Genomic DNA, 22,582 nt, shown 5'->3' with positions numbered 1-22,582 from the left:
ACCCATGCTTTAAAGCCTGGATAAGCTCAGTTGGTTAGAGCATGGTGCTGATAATACCAAGGCTGCAGGTTCAATCCCTGTATGGGACTGCTGCATATTCCTGCCTTGCAGGGACTTGGTTTATCCTCAGGGTCCCATCCAGGTGTACAATTTGAGGATTCTTTTTTTTAAAAAAATTAAATTTTATTAAATGTTGCAAAAAAAATAAAATAAATAGAAACAATACATAACCGTACATAAAAACATTTATCTATACATTTTTCCAGAATGCAGACTAGAAAAGAAGAAAGAAGAAAAATAAAAGAAAGAAACAAAAAATGAAGAAAAAAAATGCTTTTCATAATCAATAATTCCAAATTCATACTTCAAACATTACAATATATAAATCCTAGTTAAAATATTATAAAAGACTTCCACCGCATTCACCACACGTCTCTTGGTTATCTCCCCCCCGCCATTGCCCAAGACAAAATGGCGGCCGGGACGCTTCCGGTGCCTGAGGTGAATGCCAAGAGGGCAAAAAACAAAACAAAACAAACCTCTTGGTTATCTAATTCACCTCACAATTTGAGGATTCGATGTCTGAGCAGTAGCTTCAAGGCCTGGGGAGCTGTACTAGGATTTTCCATTCTAGCACAGCCCACCACACTCGAAAGGAAAAATGAGTCACCTGGTATCATAGCATTATCAGGTGTCTATAATGTCCCTGCTTGCTCACCTGTCTTCTGAACTATATAACCCTATCCTGCACCGTTCTCAATGAAATGTGTGTTCCCATGTACACTTGGATGAACACCCTGAAACATCCTGGTGGAAAAAAGTCACATCAACTCTTTATTTGAAGGCTCAACCAGACCGAGTAGGTGTTGGCATTTGTTTGAAAAGTTTGTACTGAATATTAAGATTATTATTATTTATTTTCATCTTGCCTCTCCTTCCAGAAGGTGCCCAGAGTGGCCATTTAAACAATGAATAAATACAGTTTAAAAATCATGACAGGTAACCATCTCAAACATGTCAGAAATAATGACAGTTCGAGATGCAGGGTTGAGTTGTCTTTTAGCCCAAGCAACCTGGGTTCAGAAACAGTCCTGGCAAAAAATGAGGAGCTTGGTGTTGGAACTTTCTACACAATTCAACAGATTTGTACCTGTAAACCTGCACGTGTAGCTCTAGTATTACATTGCTTAGCATTGGTTTCATCATGAATAAATAATAAATAATAATAATGTGGACATCTATTTCACAGCAAGAACTTGCAGAAATGTAAACCAACTTGGGAAATAAGCACACAGTTTTTAACCATCTCTGGCACTTAAGTTTGGACTTGTAGATTGCAAATCTTAATTTACATAAAAACATTGCCTGTATAGAGTAAGATTGAGCCAAATTCTTCATTCACTCCACAGAAACACCTGGGGTGACCCAGTGAACTAGTGGAAGCCACTACAAGAACTCTCACTGGCACAATGGATTTCAGTGTTTCAGTGTTTGATCTAGGGAAGAATTTGTACCAACACCTGACCAATGAGGAATTTGTCAGCAAATGGCAGAAAACCATTTGGTTTTCTGCCATTTGGTCTGTCACCCTCTCCCCCAACTGTATTACCTGGGTTATGAAGGCGCCCTAAAGACATTAAAGCAAAGATTATGGGATAATGCACACAGTGACTTGAGATCTCGCTCACACGCAGTCTGTAGTCCGCTGGCAGTAGGAGTACAATATGGGCATGTCTTTAAGTTAACATCTTACATTAAAAACCTGACAGTACCAAATTATCGAAGGCTTTTCACCAAAGCCAGACTAAATGTCTTTCCTTCTGCAGTGTTGAGAGGAGTTCCCTACCAGGACAGACTTTGCTCGTGTGCTCAAGACATCGATTCCATAAAACATATTTTGTTGCACTGTGCAAAATATGAGCAAGCCAGGGCTGAACTGATATTACCCTTGCTGGTACCTTTCCCGGGAAAACCAGAGGCTCACTATGTCAGGCTCCTATTGGAAGACCGGACAAACGCTGGAACATTAGCAGTGGCAAAGTTTTTATCGGTGGTTGCAAGAACCAATGATCCCTATATTCTGAACAAAATACTTGTTTAACCTGGAGGTAGGCTGTATGAATTGTGTATTGCTTTGTAATGATTTGTTGGGTCTCTGGACCGTAATAAAGATTGATGATGAATATATTGATGTTGCTAAATCTGAAGTGCATGTACAGTCAGGGGCATAGCTTAGGGATGTGTGTGTGCCGCGGGTGGTGGCCCCAGGCACACAATTTTTGAGGGGGCGTGAACCAGGTGCCCCTACGCAAGCGACCCCAGAGCAGCCTGGCCCGGTGCTCCTCTCCATCTGTCAAGGGCCGTGTCGGCTGGCTGGGCTCCCCCTGGGCAGGTGGCTCAGTACAGCCCCGTTTTGCTCTGGTGGGGATGGGGTTGTTCCAGCAGCATCGGACGGGCTGACGCCCCCTCCGCCCAGTGCCCATACCCACCCACCCACCCTGGGCACCAGCAACTGATGCTACACCACTGTGTACAGTGGCTGTGGTGGCAACTCACCCTTCCCCCAATGATAGTCTCTATAATTTGGATCCCAGCCTTCCTTTCTAATTGCATGTACAAAGCAGTATTTCAAAAACTTCAGGCAGCATACACCCCCCAAACCCCAAGCTATTTACATTCACTTAACAGGAGTTCCCTATCTCCCAGCCCCCTGCTGGTGGTGGCTGGATGGATTGGGGGACTCTTGAGAATGGTGTGAAATATCCTGCAGGAAGCTGCTGATGGAGGGGGAAGTTGGTGAAAATCACTTTATGCGAATAGAGGAGCAACTTGGGATTCAAGTCTATTTATTCCTTAGGAAGACTTGCATCTGTGGTCATTATAAGAAATACAGTCGTACCTTGGAAGTCGAATGGAATCCGTTCCGGAAGTCCGTTCGACTTTCAAAACGTTCAGAAACCAAATCGCAGCTTCTGATTGGCTGCAGGAAGCGGCTGCAGCCAATAAGAAGCCACGGAAGCCCCATCAGATGTTCGGGTTCCAAAAGAACGTTCGCAAACTGGAACAATCACTTCCGGGTTTGCGGTGTTCAGGAGCCAAAATGTCCGAGTTCCAGGGCGTTCGGGATCCAAGATACGACTATATTCAAAAGCAGACACAACAAATGCTCTTAAAACACGCAACCTTGGTATTTAATAGTGACTATATTAAGGAACTTTTGAAGCTTCCTGTGAATCTTGTCCGGATTTCCTGTTCCCACCCTCCCTCAAATGGGTATACACAATTGCATTTTAGACTACGTTTACGATTCCCCCCCCCCCCCGCAAAAAAAACCCCCAGTTGTTATTATTTCTGCTTTCAAGCGTATTTCATCCAGTACCTCTTTGTAAGAAGACATAATCCTTTCAATGGCATCTGCTCCAGAGGCCAGTAAATTTCTTGAAGTGGTGAAAGTTTCCGTCCTCTCGCTGACCATCGCTTGTTTTTGACCATCTTCTAATTCTAAAGGCAAGAAATAAAGCTTAATTAGAGCAAACCTACTTGAAGGTTTATAGGAGTGAATAGAGGAGCAACTTGGGATTCAAGTCTATTTATTCCTTAGGAAGAATAATAGGTTAATAGGAGTATAGCATCTAGATCAAGGGAAGTAATAGTGCCACTGTATTCTGCTCTGGTCAGACCTCACCTGGAGTACTGTGTCCAGTTCTGGGCACCACAGTTCAAGAAGGACACTGACAAACTGGAACGTGACCAGAGGAGGGCAACCAAAATGGTCAAAGGCCTGGAAACGATGCCTTATGAGGAACGGCTAAGGGAGCTGGGCATGTTTAGCCTGGAGAAGAGGAGGTTAAGGGATGATATGATATCCATGTTCAAATATATAAAAGGATGTCACATAGAGGAGGGAGAAAGGTTGTTTTCTGCTGCTCCAGAGAAGCAGACACGGAGCAATGAATCCAAACTACAAGAAAGAAGATTCCACCTAAACATTAGGAAGAACTTCCTGACAGTAAGAGCTGTTTGACAGTGGAATTTGCTGCCAAGGAGTGTGGTGGAGTCTCCTTCTTTGGAGGTCTTTAAGCAGAGGCTTGACAACCATATGTCAGGAGTGCTCTGATGGTGTTTCCTGCTTGGCAGGGGGTTGGACTCGATGGCCCTTGTGGTCTCTTCCAACTCTATGAGTCTATGATTCTAAGCGTATTCTAACTCCACTAAAGAGAAACTTCTCTAGAAGGGAAGGAGATGCGGGCAAAATTTGTGTAGTTAAATCAGAATCAGTCAAAGGCAGCTGCCAAATCCTGACTCAAAGAATGGGCCTGTGGCAGCAGCAGCGTGTCAAGGAGACCTTGACAAATAATCCTTCTCTTGCCAGCACACTCAAGGAAGGGAAACTGCAGCATCTGCCTAAAGTCTTCCCACTATGCAGTCATCAAAAATACAAGAGCATTTGAGTAATTCCGGGTCTGGAAGAACAGTTTTGGAGAGACTGCGGCAACTCAATTTCATATTTGCATCTCAGCATAATTCAAAGCACTGGTAGCTACATTTAAAACCCTGCAATCAGGTGGCAAATGCATAGTCTGATACGGCCCCTGAAAACCCCTGGTAGTTTGGTGGCAGCAGCTACAAAAACAAATGCAGTCCTACCGATCTCATTTGGGTCACATGGTGAAGTACCTGGCATAGATTTCTGCTGCAGTTGGCAGGGGGAAAGGATGTGGGGGAAATTGTGTGCGGTCAAAATTGTGCTATGATTTCCATCGAGGGCCAAGGATCCAAATTCCACAGCCCATCATGGTGTGCTGTGTGCGCGCTCCGGTATACATACATGTGTGCGAGGGCACTTTTATACTACACACATTTGGGGGGCCATTGACATGTAGCCAGTGTGGTGTGGTGGTTAAGAGCGGTGGACTCGTAATCTGGTGAACTGGGTTCGCTTCCCCGCTCCTCCACATGCAGCTGCTGGGTGACCTGGGGCCAGTCACACATCTCTGAAGTCTCTCAGCCCCACTCACCTCACAGAGTGTTTATTGTGGGGGAGGAAGGGAAAGGAGAATGTTAGCCGTTTTGAGACTCCTTTGGGTAGTGATAAAGCGGGATATCAAATCCAAACTCTTCTTCGTCTTCTTCTTCCTTGGAGGACCATGTAGCTATCGGGTGATAAAGCTTTGACCCAAAGGCCTCGGATCCAAAATACCCAAAGGAATACATTCTGCTATATCAATTTACCTGCTCCCTCCACTCCTCTTAGTGTGGAGCACAACTGATTGTGGCAAGAGATAGGGCCTTTGAGGAGCACCAAAAACCATGCAGGGGTAAAAAAGCCACTCTCTAGTTGTCATGTGCTGGCTGGTGAGGACACAATTGGCCTCCAGCATCACTTACGGACTCATTGTTAAAACCGTGTTTATGGAAGACAATCTTACTCGGCTACAAGTGATCGCCAAAGAAGGAGGAGAAAAAAAGAAGGTGAAGACTTTTATAAAGTTTGGCAAGCGTTTTCTTTGCTAAGCACCTAATATTTTATTTTAAAAGTGTGGTTCATGTCTCTGCTTCTGTTGTATTTTCACTGAACTTTAACTGAATTATTATTATTATTTATTAAGTTTCTATACAGCTCTTCATCCAAGGATCACAGGGCATTTTACAATATAAAACTGAAACTTCGGGAAGGGATTCACGATTATGTGGATTTCAAAAACCCATGTGTTGTTTTTAAAGGACAGTAAGGTTTTAAATTCTTGCAAGACACCCTGAGTAGGGACCAGAAGGGTGGGACAGAATTTTTTATATAAAAATAAATACAAATAGTTTCACATGAGCAACCAAATGACAACAATTGTTTTCGGCTTTGCCATTACCCAGTGGTTTGTCACCCAATGCCCCATGATTCCTCTTTGTACGTCTTAAAAATATTTCACTCATTCGTTTGTTCATTCTGTCCCTCTTTTCATCATACAAAATGATCCCAGAAGGGAATACAATCAATTATTGTATTAAAATAAAACATAATCCGTAGTGCAATTGACTGAAGGCAAATTCTATTATGTGTGTGTTAAAAAAACAAACCAACCTGTCATCAAAGTAGAATTTAGGAAGCCTTAGAAAGTCAAAGAGTTTAGGAAGCTAAGGCTTCATTCTTGTACACACTGTATATATCTATTTATAATATTTATAAGCTGCCCTTCCCAAGGTGACACAGAAGTTTACGGTTATTTATATTGCATATTGATTATTCAAAAGCATAATGCTAAAAATGACGAACAAATAAAACTAGCGACGTTTAAAAGCAATAAAACACGTCTAAGTCACATGGGCAGCCATATTGTTCACCGCTGGAAGGTTCCAAATTATCTTTAAAAAGCAGCCATATACAGAGCATCACCTTCCTTGGAGAAGCAGATGGAAACAAAATTTTCACTCACAGAGTGATGCCACTTCAGCCAAAACCTCTGCATTACAGTGGAACCTTGGTTCTTGAACACACTCCATTCCGGGAGTCCTTTCGACTCCCAAAACTGTTCCAAAACCAAGACGCAACTTCTGATTGGCTGCAGGAGCTTCCTGCACTTAAGCGAAGGCCGTGTTGGATGTTTGGCTTCCGAAAAACATTCAAAAACCAGAACACTTACTTCCTGGTTTTCGGCGTTCGAGAATGAAGTTACTTAGAGGTTCAGGAGAACCAATCTGACTGAACTTCCTCATCCAGCCCTCAGTGTAAGTCGTCCAATAAGAGAACCATGGCTGTGTCTATCCCATAGCCAGGCCTGAAATTGGGAGGGCAAGCTCCACTGAGCTCAGGGGCGGATTAGAGTCACATAGGATTTGTACTGTAAATCCTGAATAATTTCTTCACCTCTACCATTAATCACTGATCATTACTAGAACTCTAACAGTTTGTTTCGTTAGGGAAGTTTTTAATGACTGAAGTTTTAATGTATTTTTAATCTTTTGTTGGAAGCCGCCCAGAGTGGCTGGGGAGACACAGCCAGATGCGTTGGGTCGAAATATTAAATTGTTATTATATTATTATTATCATTTATATTCACTATATTTTTCCACAGAATTCAAGGCGGTGTTCCCAGGCACTGGCAAAAAACGAATTAGTTTCAGCAAAGTCCCCGTGTTATGTCCCTTCAGAGCATGTGCCGAGAGAACAAATTCCTTTCAAGGCTCAACTTTCATTTGCTTGTTTTGACTAGAACAGCTATTAAATATGTTCTTATTATTTTAGAAAACAAGACACCCCCCCCCCCCGTTTGAGAATATTACAATAATGCATAGTTGAATAAAGAAATGTACTTTGTGGGGAATCATTTTGTTTTTGTCACTAGGAATTATGTTTGCGTTGTGAGGGAGGAAAAAACCTTAACTTTTTTTTAAAACGCAAACTGACAAGGAAATGTGGAGAAGTCTGGAAAAATGACAAAAGGGAGTGAAACTGGAATTCAGAGATTTATGCATCCCAAATCAAGCCTCGTTTGAGGCATGGGGTGGGGAGGAAAGAGGGAGAATAATTTACTGGAATATCCTGACATGTCAGGCTGCCCCATTCAATGGTTTGTTTCAGACCCCATTTGCATATATCCACTGCTGCAGAGGGATAGGCGATAACTAAATGCTGAATATAATAAATAGTGTTTGCACAAGTCAGTTTAATGTATTGATTACACGGTATGAACTGGCTAGAATTCATCTCATTTTCTTTCTTTCTTTCTTTCTGAGACTGCTTGCAAGTGCAGAAAAGGCATTGCATGATGTGCTAAACTAGTTATCAGAAACAATAAAGAAAAGAACAAAAATTGCATGTGTGTAATAGCAATAGATGGACCCACCTTTATTTAAAGGGCAACAAATCTGTAGTTGTTTCTTTTAGTATTATTGTACGTTTACTGCCAAGAAAACGTGATGGGGGGTTTTCTGCCTCAGGCACCAAAGTAATTTGACCTACCTTGGGCACTAAGCACCTTGACTTGAGCCTGGGGGCACCATTTACTATTCTGCCCAAGGCAACAAAAGGTTTTTGAGTAGGACAGCTGTTTTTATAACTTACCGTATTTTTTGCTCTATAAGACACACTTTTTCCCTCCTAAAGAGTAAGGGGAAATGTGTGTGCGTCGTATGGAGCGAATGCAGGCTGTGCAGCTATCCCAGAAGCCAGAACAGCAAGAGGGATTGCTGCTTTCACTGCACAGCAATCCCTCTTGCTGTTCTGGCTTCTGAGATTCAGAAGTTTTTTTTCTTGTTTTCCTCCTCCAAAAACTAGGTGCGTCTTGTGGTCTGGTGCGTCTTATAGAGCGAAAAATACGGTCGTTTTTCCTAGAGTTGTTCCACCTAGCCACACAATGCTGGGGAGACACAGGGTTGCTGCAGCTAAGAATATGTAGACACCTTTCTGACCGATTCCTCCAGATAATCCCACTGGGACGAAACCGCCACACAAAACGTTTCACGTTCAATAAAATGTTATTACCGCCATCAGCAAATCCCGTCGCAGTGATAATAGGTACAGCCACCATAATCAAGCCGCTGCTGCTCCAGACGTACTTCATCAGAAACTGCTCCAGCATGATGTACCATAAGCGTTTCGACAAAATGAGGTTCATTTGGTCTGCTAGAGCTTTGTAACTTTTCTGTAGTTGGTTCATTTCTACCTACAGTGTAAAAATGCAGATACTGATAAGAGCATGGAACATTATGTAGGCACTTTAAACAGATAAAGATGATTATGTATGCACTTTAAACAGATAAGCCTAAACAAGTGAATATATATCTGTCCAGAGATATATTCAACAATGCCAGGTGACCAGTAAGTAAACTCATATTCTTACCTGGCTTTTAGCACACCATTAACACCAGTCCTGAAAGACCTACATTGGCCTTTTAAAGCCCTAAACAGCCTCGGCCCACTATACCTGAAGGAGCGTCTCCATCTCCATCGTTTTGATCAGACACTGAGGTCCAGCACCGAGGGCCTTCTGGCAGCTCCCTCCCTGCGAGAAGTGAGGTTACAGGGAATCAGGCAAAGGGCCTTCTCAGTAGTGGCACCTGCCCTGTGGAACGCCCTCCCGTCAGATGTCAAGGAAATAAACAACTATCTGACTTTTAGAAGACATCTGAAGGCAGCCCTGTTTAGGGAAGTTTTTTATCGTGCTTTTAATATTCTGTTGAGAGCTGCCCAGAGCGGCTGGGGAAACCTAGCCAGATGGGTGGGGTATAAATAAATAATTATTAATTATTATTATTATTATTATTAATACTGTTAGACAGGGTCTCGGTATATTTTGATCAACTCAACAACCCAAACAGGGTGGCTTGGACATATCTTCCTAGAAGTGAGATATGCAGCGGAGGCTGAAACATTAAGGCAAGCAAAGCACTGCTCTACCAACCTCAGTCTGCCCTCACCCAATCCTCACCTGCTTGCCCAAATTCTTACAACCAGTCCAGCGAGGTGGCACTGCTTGTCAGCTTCATCCACCTTAGCCTCAGAGTTGCTCTTGCAGAACTCAGCAGGGAGGAGGATGGAGACAAAACTAGAATTAATTGACTGTGGTTTTACTTACTGCCTTCTCTTCTACCAATCCTAATGGGCAACAGCCACCAATGGAGATATGCTAATTCCCAGGCTTCGTGTAAGATAATGATAATAAGCATGGCAAGAGATTGTTACTCACTCATGCTTCCACTTTGTGTCCCACCTGGAACCACCAGAAAAGCAACCTTTGTATTAATATGGTAACATAGGTAGACCTGTTGATTCAAGACACCTGATCCTGGTTGTTTCACATATTACGTAGCAGCAAATCAAGGTGTGTACACCCAACAGCAACCTACCCCAGTTCCATGAGGGCTGTACCTATAGCCCAAATACTGCCTACTCTGATGGGCAGAAGACTTCCAGGGTATTAGACAGAAGTACATCTCAGCCCTGCTTCCATATCTATATAGAAATGTGAGAGGGTTGAACGTGGGACACCATATATGTTCTACCACTAAGCTCCATCTCCTCAGTCACATAAAACGGTGACTCATTACAACTCTACCCATTCTACAGCTTCTCCATCAAGTTCAGTGTAGATCTTTGCACTATCCTATGGCATCCTTTCAAGATGTAATGTTATGGAACAAGTTACACCCTCTGGCTCCTATGGGACACTGCTGCTTTGGAATAACAGCTAATCCTTTAAACATCCTGCAACTCTCTTCATTTTGCTTGGCTAAGGAATCTCTACCAACATATACCAGCTGAACATCTGGCCAGTTAATGCTAACATCAACTCAATCACTTACAGCATGGATGATGATGATAATACTTTTATAACGAGTACAGATATTTATGAATCAGAATTGCTGTTTGCAAATGAATGGTTATTTTAGCAAATACCCATCTTCAAATTAAAACGAAACATTGCGTTGTTATTTTTAACTGCATCAAAATACAAACCAGGAGCCAAGGCAAGGATAAATAACTTAAAAGCAAATTATAACTTAATGGCTTTGTTGCTGCTTTTAGATTCAGACCTGCAAGTCTTACTTAGGTCAGAGAATTCTAGGAGCTTTGATTCAGTCAAACTTGATTATAAAAATTGCTTTTAATAATGTTTGTGTGCTTCTGCCTGGAGCTGAGATATTTGAAGTATGGCGAAAAAACCATTTGCTGGACATCCTCAGGAATTCTCAACTCTGTTTTTGTGGAGAATGCTCTATTTAAGTGCATAACTGAAATAGGCTTAGGTACCTGATAGTTGCTGAATGTGAAAATGAGCAGTCCATTATTTTTCAGAGGATTAACCCTTAATAATAATAATAATAATAATAATAATTTATTATTTATACCACTCTGGGCGGCTTCCAATCAAGTGTTAAAATCAATACAGCATTAAATATTAAAAACTTCCCTAAGCAGGGCTGCCTTCAGATGTCTTTTAATAAGAAGATAGCTGCTTATTTCCTTCACATCTGAAGGTGGGGCGTTCCACAGGGCGGCGCCACAACCAAGAAGGCCCTCTGTCTGGTTCCCTGTAACCTCACTTCTCGCAATGAGGGAACCGCCAGAAGGCCCTCGGCGCTGGATCTCAGTGTCCAGGCAGAACGATGGAGGTGGAGACGCTCCTTCAGGTATACGGGACTGAGGCCGTTTAGGGCTTTAAAGGTCAGCACCAACACTTTGAATTGTGCTCGGAAACGTACTGTGAGCCAATGCAGATCTCTCAGGACCGGTGTTATGTGGTCCCGGTGGCCACTCCCAGTCACCAGTCTAGCTGCCGCATTCTGGATTAATTGCAGTTTCCGGGTCACTTTCAAAGGTAGCCCCACGGAGAGCGCATTGCAGTAGTCCAAGCGAGAGATAACTAGAGCAAGCACCACTCTGGCGAGACAGTCTGTGGGCAGGTAGGGTCTCAGCCTGCATACCAGATGGAGCTGGTAGACAGCTGCCCTGGACACAGAATTGACCTGCGCCTCCATGGACAGCTGTGAGTCCAAAATGACTCCCAGGCTGCGCACCTGGTCCTTCAGGGGCACAGTTACCCCATTCAGGACCAGGGTATAGGTTCTGTTATACACTCAGATAATAATATCCCTTTGATCAACTTTCCTTTCTGTTTTCCTCTGAATAAGCCTGAGACTTGGTTCAGACTCCCATTGGCCCACATGCAATCCCTTGTGAGGCTGCATGGGTTCTTCATCGCATTGTGTGGACGCTCTGACCATATGAACCACTGCCTCCACGTGATGCCCACACACACAATCACTGTAAGTTGCAAGAGGACTGCTAAAACCGGTACAAACTGTGATGGCTGCATATGCGAGTGCCACATCAAAGCACTTATCACCAGCAGTGCCACATTTCCCCATGCCAAGCAGTTGAGTGGGCACCACCAAGCACATGCCCACATGCTGCAAGTCCGATTCCTCAAACACTGACTGCTAAACTTGCCCATGGCTGCATATCAATCATTTCCTGCATAGCCTTAAAGGGTTAGGAAGGCTATAGCCAGAAAACTTCTATTCTAGATAGTAGGGTAAAGGTAAAGGGACCCCTGACCATTAGGTTCAGTCGTGGCCGACTCTAGGGTTGCGGCACTCATCTCGCTTTATTGGCCGAGGGAGCCGGCGTACAGCTTCCGGGTCATGTGGCCAGCATGACTAAGCCGCTTCTAGCGAACCAGAGCAGTGCATGGAAACACCGTTTACCTTCCCGCTGGAGCGGTACCTATTTATCTACTTGCACTTTGACGTGCTTTCGAACTGCTAGGTTGGCAGGAGCAGGGACCGAGCAACGGGAGCTCACCCCGTTGCGGGGATTCAAACTGCCGACCTTCTGACTGGCAAGTCCTCTGTGGTTTAACCCACAGCGCCACCCGCGTCCCCAGATAGTAGGGTAGGAGTAGTTGGTTTCCTTTTGTCTGATCTTATGGTGTTTAGTGTTACTGGCTTTTGCCGCAATAAAACTTGGAAAACTTGGTAGGGTAGGAGAGCTGAAAAGAATGCCAATATATTTCACATCTGGCAAACAATGTGCCCCTTTGGTTTCAGATGGTACATGGGTAGATGAGTCTAAAAGCCTGGGACACAAATTTTCACAGCCTTCCAGTGTATGTGGTGGTTCATTTACCAGAATTGATGTATTCAGCATTAAGTATGGAAACTATTATGTATGGAACTATTAAGTATGGAACTATTAAGTATAGTTCTGAGCAAACTAAGCTTCTTGATGTATTATTTTGTTCTAGGAGGCTTAGCTTGTTCTGGGTTTTCTAGTCTCGTTTACCCATGTACCATCTGAAACCAAAGGGCACATTGGTTGCCAGATTTTATTTTTTTCCAGCTCTCCTAACCCATTAAGAGAAAGCAACATTTTGGGAGAATTTGGAGGTGCAGCTGGTATGAATCAGGCCTGCATTGTTCTTGCACCAGCTCTAAGTCTAGGCCAGTTCCTTGCTCATCAGCACAGCCATGATGGTGATGGGAGTCTCTCCTTGTATTGCTCCAAGGAAGACAACTTCTTCTCCTTCCAGCTGTGCTAAAGACCAATGTGACACCATAAGACGTTCTGGTGCAAGCAGGGACCCAGGTCCAGGTTAGTGACATAAGAAGAGCCTGTTTTTAAGGTGGAAAACTGTGTCCCCACATTAAAACAATTTTTTAAAATGTGCACTGAATATATTTGCCACCTTGATTTTTTAAAAACACTCATTCATTTTATGTAACTAGTTGTTAAAGCACCCACAACACTTTGGCCTGAGCTATTTAAAGACTTTGCAGCGCTGCATCTCTGCTCAGCTACGCAGATCAATGGCAAAGGTTGTATTGCTGTCCACATTGAAAGAGCAAAGTTTTCCCCAGGCTGCCAAGTGAAAGTGCTGCATTGATCAGGGTGGGTGGGACAGGAGGGGGAGGGGAAATGATTTCTTGCAACCAGTACATTTGAAAGAATAGGAAGAACAGTCTATAAGAAATGAATGAAAACAAAGCCCATTGTATGTTTAGCACTCACATGTGCTTTCTCAGGAGTGAGTCCCTCTAAATTCAGTGGAGCTTACTTGCCAGTAAGGGTTTAGGGATTGCAGCCTTTGGCACTCTTACACGGGAGTAAGCCCTACTGAATATGATGGATTTACTTCTGAGTTAGTCATGCATAGGCCTGCACTATCAGTCATCCAAACAACTGGGAGAGAAAGAGTAGAAAATGGGATTTACATGGGAGTGTGCAGATAAGTCCGTGGCCTTTTTATTCTGTATTAATTAATCCCAAACCTCAGGTTCTGCAGCCACTGTGGCTGCAACAGAAGGGAAATTCACCCTTTTGTAGGAAGAAAAGAGTACTTAGCACGTATTAAAGGGAGAGAGCTAAGGATTGTTAAGCTACTACTGCCAGCACTTGCTCTGGCCTTTTCCAGGTAAAGGAGAAAAACAAAGCTCATTTACTAAGCTTGCAGGATATTGTAAACAGGTCTGGGTGTCATAGGAATTCAACTCTCCCAGGGATGAGGGCAGCAGCAGAAGGAGGGATTGCCAAGTACTACAGCTGAGAGGTCTCTCCTGTCTCCGATGTCACCCAGCTCCTGTGTCTCCTCCTCCTCCTCCTCCTCCTCTTCTTCTTACCTTGTGACCCCTGTAGAAGGCGATTTCCTCCACGTTGGCGATGATCCGAGAGTGGACGTAGCGCAGGTAGCCCTTGCGCTGGGCCTCCTCGGCCACCAGCTTGCCAAACCTGGGCGAGCAGGCTTTGAGCACCTTGGCGGTGGTGTAGACCACCAGCCCGGCCAGGAGCGTGGGCCCGATGGGGCTGGCCCCCCTGGACCTGGCCGTCTGGATGAGGGTGTAGGAGGTGAGCACCACGTCGAGGATGGGCTTGGTCAGGTTGGAGTAGAGGTGCGCCACCGACTGCGAGAACATGGCCATGTCCTCGGTGAGCGACTGGTCCGGGTTGGCCAGCCGGCTGTCCATGTTGATCACCTTGTAGTAGGTCTGGTCGGCGAAGTAGGTCTGGTAGGCGTGATCCACCAGGCGGGTGCGGAAAGCCAGCGCCAGCTTGCCCTCCAGGTAGCGGATGGCGCTGTTGACGAAGGTGGCCGGGATGGCGATGGCCAGCCACTTGATTAGCTTCCAGGCGAAGCTGCGCGGCCGCTTCTCCACGATGCTCTTGACGATCTTGCCGTCCAGGCCGGCCACGTAGATGGAGAGGAAGGTCCGCGACACCAGCGCCGCCGAGTGCAGGCACAGCCAGCCGCTCTCCGCGCTCACCGCCCGCGGGAAGAGGATCTTGCGCAGCGCCAGCAGCTGGCGGAAAAATTCCGCATTGGCCGCCGGAGACGCTCGGCCGGCGGCGGGGAGACCCGGGCAAGGCAGCAGCTGCAGCTCCGGAGGAAGATCAGCCCGGCTGCCGCTGGCGATCTGCCTCTGCTGCGGCTCCTTCTTGCAGCCCGCCTGCCGGAGCCGCCTGCGGACCAGCGGGCAGAGGATCTTCAGCCCGTACACCGCAGCCAGCAAGCACGCCGCCCTCTTCGCGGCGCCCGAGCGGCTCCATTTCTCGCGCCCGGGGGGCATTTTCCCGGGGATCCTCCTCCTGCCTGGCTTATCTATTCCACCCGCCCAGAGGGAGGGGCGCAGGGACGGCAGCCGCTCATCCAGGCCTGGGGAGACCCATCTTCACGTGGCCCCCTTCCCCCCACGCCGCCGATCGCGCCCGCGACCCAGGCGGAATGACTCCGGGTCCGCCGGCAGCCGAGGCTTTTTCCCTGCCACCACCGGCGAATCATTGCCCACCCCGCCGCGGCAAGCCACGCCCCCGCCGCCCGCTCATTGGTCGCCGAGGCCTGGGAAATCCTCGGCCGGCGAGCGGCGTCGCTTTCCTTCTGGTCCTCCACAGCGCTCTCGGTTAAAAAGTGGGATTCCGAAGCCGAGCAGCGGAAATCCTTTCCGCTGCCGGGTTGGTGTAGCGTCGAAAGCATCAGCTGTCATCTCTCTCTCTCTCTCTCTCTCTCTCTCTCTCTCTCATAGCTGTCAATTTACAGATTTGAAAATAAGGGACCAGCAGCCTCGAAAATAAGGGATCAGCAGCCAAAATAAGGGATTTTGCTTAGCTTGTACAGTGGTACCTCGGGTTACATACACTTCAGGTTACATACGCTTCAGATTACAGACTCTGCTAACCCAGAAATAGTACCTCGTACCTTAAGAACTTTGCTTCAGGATGAGAACAGAAATCGTGCTCCGGCAGCGCGGCAGCAGCAGGAGGCCCCATTAGCTAAAGTGGTGCTTCAGGTTAAGAACAGTTTCAGGTTAAGTACGGACCGAATTAAGTACTAAACCCGAGGTACCACTGTACATCAATCCGGCACTGATGGAGCCATGTTGCTTTGGCTGCGACTGACTGTGTTTTGCAGGGGGTTGGACTAGATGATCCTAAGGGCCTACGACTTCCACCAAAGAAGAGTGGCAGACAAAACTGATGAACAAGGTTGAGATGGCAAAGCTTACAGGCAGAATTAGAAACCAGGAAGAGGACCTCTTTAATAAAAAATGGGGAAAGTTTATAATTTATTTGAAAAGCTATTACAAATACATACATACATTGAGTTATATATATTGGTAGGATTGACAGAAAACTTGTAATAAAATTTTGAACTATGGATGGACAAATGCTTTATAAAAATAGACTTATGAAAGGGATGCAGAGGGGGGAATCACTACATTAAGATGCTGCACTGGTTGGAGGGAATGCTAAGCAGCACCTCGGGGCTGCCGTCGTCCCGGCATGAGGAGTTCCATCGGCCCATCCTCGCTCGAGATAGAGGGAGGGAGAGAGACTGGCCCACACCGCCCGCGAGCCCGGCATGAGGTGGTTGCGGCGCCACGGCAGCCACTAAAGTGCCGCCCTTCTGCATCCCTCCCCATCCCCTCCTCTTCCTCCTCCCTCAGGCCGCCTCCTCAGCTGCCGCTGCCGTCTCCGGCTTCCCCTGGAAGCGCGGTGGAAGTCTCGCAAGAGAAGGGCTGCCTGCCCACCTGCCACCACCCATCTCCTCACGACGCGCCCGAGGGGGAAAAGGGAGAGTCAGAGACACGGCAGCTCATGCTCTCTCTCGAGGTAGAGGACCCCTAGCCGCTGCTTCCCTCCTGAACCAAGCGAGCATGAAACCCGGGAAATTTAAGGGACATCATCAGTCCGGGACAGCAGCGGGAAACGGTACTGGGATAAGGGAGTTTCCCGCCAAATAAGGGACGGTTGACAGCTATGCTCTCTCTTCTCCCAGTGGTGGCATGCGGTGATCTCGGTGCATTCCCTTTCGGGATCTGCTGCCCCACACATGCTCCTGTCCTGGGGGAAGGTGTGGAACAGAGGGGTGGAAGGAGGAGTTCCGCCCATCATCACAGGCTTTCCGAGATCGATCTGTAGCCTAGCCTGCAAAAACTTGCCCCTCTCTCTCCCCAGTTGTTTCTGCCCAGTTGCAGCCTTCCCAAAAGAGTTGCATTGCAAGGCAGTGGAAGCTGAGAAATTGTCCCTGCTCACATCCAGGGCTTTAAAAAGAAGGGGTCTGCACATGCAAGTTCCCTGTGCATAGTGCTGCCTTGCACATTGGAATGAGCCTTGCAATCAGAGATGCAAAGTTTGGAATCAACTTTAAAAAACAACAACGAAGTTATCCCAGGAATGGGGACCGGTCAGGTGATTTGAGAATTCCGTGAATGAATCTGCATGTGCAAACTATTCTTTTGTTGTTGTTTAGTCGTTTAGTCGAGTCCGACTCTTTGTGACCCCATGGACCAGAGCACACCAGGCACTTCTGTCTTCCACAGTTTGGTCAAACTCATGCTGGTAGCTTCGAGAACACTATCCAACCATCTCGTCCTCTGTCGTCCCCTTCTCCTTGTGCCCTCCATCTTTCCAAGCATCAGGGTCTTTTCCAGGGAGTCTTCTCTTCTCATGAGGTGGCCAAAGTATTGGAGCCTCAGCTTCACGACCTGTCCTTCCGGTGAGCATCAACATATTATTATTGCTATTATTAATAACCCACACTTCACCCTAAGGTCCCAAGGCAGATTACAGCGCTTAAAACACATTGTTAAAAGAGTTTTAAATAATTTCCAATCAGAAATAAGGTGGGTCCTAAAAATATACATCTCAGGTGTCAAAAGCTAGGTTAAAGAGATGTCTTCAGCATCTTCTGAAAGCTGTATGATGAAGATGCCAGACACACCTCTGTGCAGAGAGAGTTCCACAATTTAAGGGCTACCACAGAGAATTCCCTCTCCTGGGCTGTCAACCCCCCAAGGTTCAGAGAGTGATGGAACAACCTCTGCTGATCTTAACACCTAAGGGGGGGGGGTTCTGTAGGGAAGAAGGCAGTTTTTTCAGATGGCCTACCAAGGAGAGGAGCTCTCTAGTCATTTCTATACTGTTCTCAGACAGACCCTTGAGCAATAGAAAATAGGTTTGCTGCTTTGGAGATGAGGGGGACAGGGCCTTGGTACCATATTGATGCAATTGCATGTTGAGAAAAGTTTTGTTTTCTGCTTCTGCTAAAGGCACAGATGCCGCATCAGAAAAATGGTGGCGACCTCAAAAGATGTTTGGGCTCTCTGACAGCACTCCATTGATAGCAGAACTTGGCTAGCAGAACCTTCCTCATGGGCTAAGTGCTGAACTGAAAGACAAAGTGCTAAGAAGACCACAGCACAGTAATTATCATCTGAAAAAACCCTGTGTGGTTATTGCTGCCCTCATCCTGACATTGATTTAAATAACGTACTGTACATATATAAACATCTATTCTTGTTTGTGAGCTAGCAAGAATACAGTTTAAGGCTTGAGGTTTTCACTTTCTGCAAGCCCAACATTTTTATGGCACTGTTTTGATGCTGACTTGTCTCATGAAGGCTGTGACGTCAATCGTGGAACTTTTTCCACTTTTTAGTATTTTAGGTTGCAACCCAAAGGGCTGCCAAAACATGGTGCCCATGTCAATGAGCTCAAGCTGCAGAGCTCCTTTCCGTGGACTTTTTCTTTCTGCTGCTGGCTTGGCCGACTGTGGAATTTGGCCCCTAAGTTACATACAAGGAAAACATCCAGTATACCATTTTAACATGCTTTAAACAATTTCTTAATTAAAATGTAGGTCACAACATTATGATGGAAGCTTGGGTTAAATTATGGAAAACTGACTTAAAATTTACAGATTGTTCCCTATTGAAGGAGAATTACATGAAGATGATGTACAGATGGTACACAACACCAGTGCAGTTAGGGAAAATGTACAAAACTAGTTCAAATATATGTTGGAAGTGTAAGGAAAAGGAGGGAACATTTTATCATATGTGGTGGGATTGTAAGGTAATTAAAAATTTTTAGGAAATGATATACAATGAATTGAAGAAAATGTTCCATTTAACATTTGTTTAAAAAAACCCGAGGCATTTTTGTTGGGGATCGTAGGGAAAGACCTGCCAAAAAAGTTGAAAAACATTTTCATGTATGCAACAACGGCCGCGAGAGTTCTGGTAGCACAAGGATGGAAGACTGAAGAAACTCCAAATTGATGGACTATGCAGAACTGGCAAAATTGACATATAAGCTACGGGACAAGGATAACTGTGACTTTAAGGATGAATGGGAACCTTTCACAAAGTATCTGAAGATGCAACAAAGCGAACTGGACTCCTTGGCAGGTTTTGAATAAAATTCACAATTTTTCTGTTGATAATACAGTGGTACTTCGCAAGACGAATGCCTCGCAAGACGAAAAACTCGCAAGACGAAAGAGTTTTTTGTTTTTTGAGTTGCTTCGCAAGACGAATTTCCCTATGGGCTTGCTTCGCAAGACGAAAACATCTTGCACCTTTTTCTTAAAACTGTCAATGCATTCCTATGGGAAACCATCAATGCATTTCCTATGGGAAACCGTGCTTCACAAGACGAAAAAATTCACAAGACGAAAAAACTCGCAGAACGAATTAATTTTGTCTTGCGAGGCACCACTGTAATCAGCTAAACAATTTGAGGATCTATACAACTTTGTAACATGCATAAAATAGCATTATTGGAGAAACCAAAGACTGGAACTGAGGGAAGTCAGGGGGTGGGGTGGGTTCTGTGGGGGGGGGGGGAGGAAAAATGGGGGGGAAATAAGGATATGTTTTTGGATAATATGTTTTGTTATAACTTTGTATTAAAAAAATTAAAAATAAACAATTTCTTAATTAAAATACTTATAAGCACCAACACAACGATCCATTTTGCAACAAGAGGCTTGAAACGTCTTTTTCTTTTACAATGTGACTAATAACCATTCATGTCCTATCTAGTTTTCTTCCTTTGAGGACCAACGCATACCAGGAAGCAGCTGAAATACTGCTCATGTTTCATGGCCTGGGTTCTGGTCAACGCTGTACAGCTTTTCTGCACACCTATAACTGAGAGGCCATCACATATGCATGCCATCTTGCCAGGTTCACCCCAAACTATGGCACCAATCATCTCCACATCCCTGTAATTCAGGGGCAGATGTACACATTGCAGATACACGCACACAAACACACAACAAATGTGGCCATCATTTCTCATAAACAATGTAGTGCATGTGAGTGTGATTTGAAAGCTCATGCACCCCCTTTAAACACGGCTTCTGGTTTGTAACTCTGGTTTATTGGTCTGTGTTGAGTGGCCCCAAAGTGTCAAATGAAATAAATGAAATCTATGCAGACAGGTTGTTAACAGTTTATGGAGGTCACTATGATCTAATTTCACTGTTAGACACATAAACATCCAGAAATACACATATACACACGTGTGTGTGTGTGTGTGTGTGTGTGTGTGTGTGTGTGTGTCTTTTAAAAATACAGTTTGGTTATTTTAATTGTAACTGTTTTTAAACAAATGATATGGTTCAGAATGGAACAGCCATTTAATGTGGAGGGCATGGATGGTTTTTGGAGGCAAAGCCTGTGGACCAAATAATGTGGTATTTGGAAGACTTCTGGAGCACTGCCATTACAGTAGCAAGAGGGCAAGTTGGAGAACTAACTGAAAGTAGAGTTTTGCAATGAGTCAGGAAGCCCAAAGTTAGATGTAACTGCAAACTGCAAAGTGAAGCCCGATGGAACACAGTCTGTGCAGCAAGCTTCGTTTATTCAGCTTTTTCATTTAACCATTTATATTCCACTTCTCTACCAATGAGGCAGCATGCAGTATTCTGAAATCACGTCAAATATCACCACCCATATATAATAAGAAGCTCACAGCACTCCAAAAATGACACCTTGCACAAAGCTGACCATATCAGCAAGATATGCAACATCTTTCGGCTTGCAGTATTTTAAAATCACACCAAGTGAATTAGCACCCATATCTAATTATATATAAATACATAGTGCTATAATTATAGCACATTGCACAAAACATAGCACGTTAACCAAGCATGAAATATATCTTTACTTTTTTAAAAAAATTATTTTTTATTGATTTTCTTTCTTGCAACAAATATCCATAATCATTACTAAACATTCATTTTCCAATTTCCCCCCTCACTGTTGACTTCCCTCAACCTCCATTTCTGGTTTATTACATCAAATGGTACAATCTACTGTTTATATATGATACTATGTTTTCCCGTTGTTATATTTCTTGTTCTCTGTAAATAAAATTGTAAATGTTTATTTAAATCCTGCCAGTGAGTCCATGTTTTTTTGTTTCTGCAAATATGTTGTAAAGGGGTCCCATTCTTTTTCAAAGTCACTATTGTCCTTTTCATGCAACTTGTCCGTTAATTTTGCTAACTCTGCATAGTTCATCAACTTGTCTTGCCATTGTTCTTCTCCGGTCTTCCAGTTTTGTGCTATTAACATTCTTGCTGCTGTTGTAGTATACATAAATAATGTCCGTTTTTCTTTCGGCAACTCTTGTCCCAAAATACCCAACAGAAAAGCTTTGGGTTTTTTTAACAAATGTTATTTTAAACATTTTTTTTTCAATTCATTGTATATTATTTCCCATTCTTAAAAAATAATCTTTCAGTCCCACCACATATGGTAAAATGTACCTTCCCCATGAAATATATATTTACTGACCAACCAAATGGATGGGTTTAATGGCCCTTTTTAAGGACTAGAAGGGAAGATACCTGACCAAGGCTGCAATCCTATACACATGACAGGGCAATGAGGTCATATTTAGATGCTTTCCCCCACAATCTGAGGTACGGTGGTGACCAGAAGCCAAGCAGATATGATCCCTGGCTTCTCTCATTTTAGAAACTGAGCACAGGAAAGGGGGTAATTAGGGAAACTTTTTTTAAAAAAAGTATTTGCCAGGCTTGAAGGGCAAAACTGGCTGTGTGACTGGCATGCATCCGATCCCAAAGCTTGGAGGAGGGGAAAGAAAATCTTAATACATAAAGCAAATAAATAGGTTACCCAGAATAAAAGAGAATGGAATCTCATGTATAGCTCCCCAAATATGTTTCCATCCTTGCTGTGCTCAACCTTTTAAAAGCAAATCTGCTACAAGTGTTTGATCAGAAACCTGTTGCTGCTTTTACAGTGTTCAGTAAAGACTTTGGGCTCATCTGCAGTTGCAGTTTTAATTGAGGACCCAAGGGCAATGAGCTGGGTTGCTGAGGAAAGGCACCTGCGAATGATACGACAGCAAAAACAATAGTGCTAACTAAGGTGCATGGGGAAAACAATGCGTTCAGTACCAAATATTCCACACCATATACACAAGATCACATCCTTGTCTGTATTCTGCTTTGTTCCAGAATTAACACCTTTCTGGTTTCACACCCAACAGCGGAGAAAGCAGATCATAATTCCTACTGTGACCATGACATGGTTGTTAAAGGGTAACTAAACCAAATGTGGAACATGCAACCCTCAAGTTATGAACCATCTTTTCTCCCGACAAGCTGATTTTAAACCTGCCAACTTCAAAGTAGTTGTGACTTTGTGTTTGTGTTTAACTTTCTACAACCTTTGGGGAGACCAAATCCCTGAGAATAAGACAACATTATACATAGCTGTCAACATTCCCTTTTTTTTGCAGGAAATTCCCTTATTCCAGCGCCGTTTCCCACTGCTA

At 44.6% G+C, this 22,582-nt stretch overlaps 1 protein-coding gene across 2 annotated transcripts in view; it reads right to left on the bottom strand.

The window, feature by feature from the left end:
• The window catches only part of ABCD2 (ATP binding cassette subfamily D member 2), an 82,327-nt gene that overhangs the window by 32,102 nt on the left and 27,643 nt on the right, over positions 1-22,582 (bottom strand). Inside the window, exons 1-3 of one of the 2 annotated variants that reach the window (XM_083399642.1) lie at positions 14,113-15,274; positions 8,477-8,657; positions 3,380-3,501 (exon numbers count right to left, since the gene is read on the bottom strand). In XM_083399642.1, the coding sequence (XP_083255768.1) occupies positions 3,380-3,501; positions 8,477-8,657; positions 14,113-15,057 (1,248 nt within the window). In that variant the 5' untranslated portion in view covers positions 15,058-15,274. Of the gene's footprint in view, positions 1-3,379; positions 3,502-8,476; positions 8,658-14,112; positions 15,275-22,582 lie in introns of those variants that run through there. The other variant, XM_083399643.1, reaches the window with a different exon arrangement.

The sequence above is a fragment of the Podarcis tiliguerta genome (genome assembly GCF_965153285.1).
Source record: "Podarcis tiliguerta genome assembly, chromosome: 10".
Classification (NCBI taxonomy): domain Eukaryota; kingdom Metazoa; phylum Chordata; class Lepidosauria; order Squamata; family Lacertidae; genus Podarcis; species Podarcis tiliguerta.
This window is presented reverse-complemented; position numbering and strand designations above follow the sequence as displayed.